The following is a 5,429-nucleotide window of genomic DNA, read 5'->3' as shown; positions in this document are numbered from 1 at the left end:
TCGGAATCTTTGGTTATACCCAAGAACATGAAGGAACATAGCCATTTGTTGTTCGATGCATGTGTGGATGATATCTCTAAGCAACTGCCTTGACCTTAATGTGTGCACAAGTTGGTTAAAAGCCACCATTTCATCCAAAACATGTTCACAACTTCTATGTCGCCATTATTGTAGATGTAGTTCAGCTGTCACACTAAAACAATTGTGCATATGTGATGTGGGGCCTAGCATGTCGACGACTCTCTCTCTTGAGCATCAAAATGATCCAGGCCTAAAGCACAACTACGAGGGCACCCGCTTGAACAAAGAGCCTCAACAACTCGGCCTTATATTTAAATGTGGCACATGTATAAGCTAAATTGTCCTTAGGTTTAAGCAAACAAAGTAAAGCACTAACTGTAGAGGTTGGACATGTTTATAGGTGCTCATAGTCTTCTTCGACGGAGGCCTCATTCTGCAGGATCCAGAGAAATATAGGGATGAGAGGTTGATGGCGGCCGAGACGGCTCGCCGGTCCTGCGGATATGTGAGACCCACACTCGCGGGACCACAAGACGGAGAGGGTGATGGAGCCGGTGCCGCAGCGGTGCCGGAGATCTCCCCAGTAGGAGCTGCCGGTGATGCAGATCTAAATCGCCGCCGTCGTCTCCTTCAATGGTAGAGTGGGTTCCGTTCTAAACCGATGGTGACAATGAGGCTACATCCCGTGCGTAAACACTGAGCCAATTTCCAGCTCCCGCCATCTGCGTCACTTCCTCGCGCAAAGCCTTCCGTTCATTTGCGCTCGCAAGTGCACGTCCCAGCAAAAATGCCGAATCGAGTGTGCCTTCGTGGCCAACATTTGGGTTGCTTTAGTTTTCAGTTGCAGCAATTCCGTGCGACCGAGTCTACCAAACACCCGTTTTTTGGCTCGGTAGATACGAGAAAACAGGACTTACGAGCAGCCAATCGTGTATATATGTGAGAATGTATCCGTCATCGCTGACATGGATAGCACACATGTAACACACTAACACGCGTACGTACGGAGTACAACACCTTGCGCGGGTGGATCTTCCGACCCGACCTCCAACGGCGAGGATTAACCTGCACCGCTCATTGTAGTGCGAGGAATATTCAGATTGCACTTGTACACCCATGATGCGGCTCGCCTGTATGTAGAGCGAGACGTCGATCCGCTCGTATCACTCAACTCGAAAGCTCTCAAACTTTGCTCTGTTTTTCTCTCTGCTTCCTTGAACCCGATCGAGCTAGAAGAAACCAGCCGGACATGGTGGTCCTCGCCAAGGCCGAGCTCGAGCAGATTGCCCTCCCGGCGGCGCAGCCGCCGCTGGCTGATGTCCGGGCCGTGGACCTGTCCGCCGCGCCGGGACCCGATCGTGCCGCCGCGGCGCGCACGCTGGTTGCTGCATGCGAGGAGCAGGGCTTCTTCAGGGTGACGGGCCACGGCGTGCCGCAGGAGCTGGTGCGCGCCGTGGAGGTGGCCGCGGCGGGGTTCTTCGCCCTGCCGCAGGCCGAGAAGGAGGGTGCCACGGGGGAGCCGGTCGGGTACGGCTGCAAGCAGATCGGCGACGGCGGCGACCTCGGGTGGATCGAGTACCTGCTCCTCTGCCTCACCTCTGCCGGGACCGTGCCGGCCGCTTCGTTCCCTTTCTCGACATTGCCGTGCGCGGCTGCGGCGGCCGCCGCCGCGTCGTTGTCCGAGCCCTGTAGCCCCCTACGGTGAGTCCTTGGACACCCATTCAGTGTGTACTCCTCGTTGCACCCTCACAAAGAACATATATACATGTGGTTAGCTTAGTTAGCTGTTGCTGCTTGCATAACTCAGATCCCTAATCAAGGATGTAATCGTCTTTTCTGCATGTCGTTTGTGATAATTAAGACCTCTGCATGCTTCAAATGCGTGATCGAATGATCGTCCTAGCACGCATGCCGTAACAGGAAGCTCTAAGCATGCATCATGTCCTATCATCCTAGTTAGTGTTAATTCCGTGAGAACAACACCTCAAACCGTACCGAGCGACAACAGTCGATTCATCCAGGTCTGTACGGAAAGGACACACGTCGTACACGAAGCCGTAGAATTCCCTAAAAAAATATTAAGCTAGGAAAATCCAAACAGATCCAATAGATTTGCTGTCCGTACGTGCTTTTGTAGCCAAAACAGTCCGTAGATCTAGGATTATTGATGTTTGACTCACGTGTGGTTCAGGCGGCGACGTAACGACCGGTCCATCAGTTCCTTTCGATCTCGCGCTCCGTGCATACGTGTCCGTAGTGCACTCGTGTCGATCGACGCGCCGCCGTTTCTGCCGCTCCGGTGACGTGCTGATCTTTTTGACATCATCATCCCAGCCCATACGAACAGATCCGAATCCATACGTACGTCGTGTGGGATCACTTTTGCCGAAAACGATTCCTGATTTTGCTCATCGGCTGGCGTACGTACGCAGGGAGCTGCTGGAGGAGTACGCGGCGGCGGTGCGGCGGGTGGCGTGCGGGCTGCTGGAGCTGATGGCGGAGGGGCTCGGGATTGAGCCGGCGGACGCGATCTCCCGGCTGGTGGCGGACCCGGAGAGCGACAACATGCTCCGGGTGAACCACTACCCGCCGGCCCCGCGGCCGGAGCAGCAGGCGGGGAGGCTGCTGACGGGGTTCGGCGAGCACACGGACCCGCAAATCATCTCCGTGCTCCGCTCCAACGGCACCACCGGGCTCGAGATCGCGGGGCGCGACGGCGCTTGGGCCTCCGTGCCGCCCGACGCCGACTCCTTCTTCATCAACGTCGGCGACGCCCTCCAGGTACGTGGCAGGCTGCAGTAATTGATGCTAGCTAGTATCACCGTGTGGAATCCGAACGCATCACTGAGTGTCTGAGTGATCTTGTATGGACAGGTGTTGACGAACGGGAGGTTCAGGAGCGTGAAGCACAGAGTGGTGGTGAGCAGCGAGAGGTCCAGGGTGTCCATGATCTTCTTGGGCGGCCCGCCGCCCGGCGCAAGGCTGGCGCCGCTGCCGCAGCTGCTGGGGGACGGCGGCGGCCGGAGCCGGTACAGGGAGTTCACAGGGGCAGGCTCGTCGACGACCGCCTCCGCCCCTTCGAGAACTAGCCGCCTCTACCGGCCAGTCTGACGTGCTAGCTACCTTTGCGTGTGCCGCGGCCGGTGTGCGTGCGTTCTTCCGCAGGTTGCAGCTCGTTAGTAATTTGTGATTATGTGGTGTTGTCGTGTTAATAAGGTGCCTAGCTAGGCCTAGTATACGTGTGTGTGAGATCCATATAGCAAGGAGTACACAGTACTGTGGTTTGTGTCGTGTGCTTGATTGTTAACCGTGCATGAATGCCTCCATAATTTACGCGAACAATTTCTGAATTTTCATGCAGAAGATACGACTTACATGTTACGAGAGCCTGGAAACCTCACATGCATGGCTCTAAAAATGGGTTTTAGGCAAGCTTTAGCGGGAAAGTAGAGGAGATAGATGGCTTCATCTGGTTCGCCGTTCAGTGGATGTACACTGACCACTCAACCGGAACCGGATGCCTTGGTTTGGGAGTTAAGAATATCCCATTTGTTTACGGTCAGATCATAGTATTTGGACTACATGGATGACAACACGATATTTGTACGAACATATATTTGGAAAATCAAGGTACCACTAAAAATTAGAATTATTATGTGGTTCGCCAGGTGGTTCTGAAGAAGGATAATTTAGCTAAGAAAAGCAAAGATGTTGTTTTGTGGTCAATAGGAAACAATACAACATTTATTTATATCATGTCCATTATCAAAGGTAGTTTGGTGTATTGTGCATATGACTTTTTATATATCACCCCTAAAAATATTACAAAATTGTTAAGAACTTTGTTCTTTGGGGTCGCGGAAAAAGGTATAGTATAAACTTGAGTTGGTGTTTGTGCTTTGCTTTGTCCATATGAAATGAGTGGAGAATGACTATATCTTTAACAACACAAAACAGCTTATTTTGTACAAATTATTATTCTACCGGCTACACATTAGATCGTATGTGGTGTTATCTACAACCAATGGAGAAGTGAGAGAATTTGGATATTAGGTGCAACCGACTGAAGATGGTTGCTCGGGATATATACATCTAGTGCAACTAGTGTTTTGAGCATAGGATACCATTCTACTATAGCGTCACTTTATGTGTTCCTTTGCTTCTAGATGGGTTGATACATGTATCGATCTTGTTCGATCCATGATGTAAACTTCTGTAGAACCTATTTTTAAATAAAATAGTAAAAAACCATATGCATCAATTGATGAAGAGAAGTTGTTTCCCTCGTTTCAAAAAAAAAGATGTCCTTAGTGGGTGAATTTAATTAACCTAATCACCAAAGATGTACGTGCAGGGTGCGGCCTACCACGTACAGCTCTAAGTCTCTAACTAGACAAAAGTATCATTGGTTCCGGGTTACTTGGTTATGAAGAGAAAGAAGTCTTGGATCTGTGATGTTTCTGTTGTACCACTGAGTGGCGCCATATTTACGAAATGGTGTTTCGTGAGTGTTATGCTAACGACTTGTACATTACAACATGCAGTGGTGTACCGGGTCACCACACCAATGACATTTATCCGAGATGTGTGATATTTGTGAATACAATCAGGAGATTTGTAGGAAGGATGTCGAGCGGGTATTTGATGTGATTCAATCTCGATTCGCTATTATTCGGTACCCTACTCTTACTTGGTCTGGGAGGTGATGCATTGCTTGCGTGATGAACTTGGTCATCGAGAGTGACCGCAAGACTCGAGCGAATGGCCATGTTGGTCCCTATGCGTGTTAGGGTACTCTTGCGGATTTTGATCACCATGTGTCGGCAGATTTTGCTGATTTTTCTCGTGATGCATGAAAGAATCCGTGACACGAATACTCATCAGCAAGTGCAAGATGATCTTATAGAGCATCTATGGAGGCTCAAAGGATAGTCATCAGCTGTGTCAGCGGCTTAATCATGTGCAACTTCAAATTATTTTATTTATTATATGTTTAATTGCCATTTACAAACAGTATTGTAGAATATATTTATTGGTGTGTTCAAATTGGTTGTGTGTTCAAAACCTAGAAATTGCAAAATCAACAAAAAAAAAATCTGTTTCGCAAGTTTGGGGGGACGCGGCTATGAACGAATACGTCCCAAATACAGTACCATGGAATGGCGCCCTCTAATCGTTCGATCCATCACTTTAGCCAGACATTGTTTGAAGAACGTGACAAGAGATTTTTTTTGAACGGGATAGGGTGCATAGCACCCTCAAACATTTCATTTAGCTCAAAAGCATTGTACATCAGTTATTACAAGGTCCAGAAGCTGCATAAGATTACAGCTTAAAGCACTAGACAAGATTTGATACTATGAGCTATGTTCCTGCAAGAACTGGTAGGTTCAGATAGGCGAGATCTT

General features: G+C 49.5%; 1 protein-coding gene across 1 annotated transcript; it reads left to right on the top strand.

The window, feature by feature from the left end:
* Positions 1 to 1,097: 1,097 nt before the first annotated feature.
* On the top strand, positions 1,098 to 3,377 carry LOC127321201 (gibberellin 2-beta-dioxygenase 3-like). Its single transcript, XM_051350244.2, has 3 exons — positions 1,098 to 1,722; positions 2,454 to 2,802; positions 2,896 to 3,377. The coding sequence occupies exons 1-3, from the start codon at positions 1,271 to 1,273 to the stop codon at positions 3,130 to 3,132; spliced, it is 1,038 nt and encodes a 345-aa protein (XP_051206204.1). The 5' UTR covers positions 1,098 to 1,270; the 3' UTR covers positions 3,133 to 3,377.
* The last annotated feature ends 2,052 nt before the right edge of the window (positions 3,378 to 5,429 follow it).

This window comes from Lolium perenne, chromosome 3 (genome assembly GCF_019359855.2).
Source record: "Lolium perenne isolate Kyuss_39 chromosome 3, Kyuss_2.0, whole genome shotgun sequence".
Taxonomy (NCBI): Eukaryota; Viridiplantae; Streptophyta; class Magnoliopsida; order Poales; family Poaceae; genus Lolium; species Lolium perenne.
The sequence above is the reverse complement of the archived record's forward strand: the minus strand, read 5'-3'. Positions and strand labels throughout refer to the sequence as shown.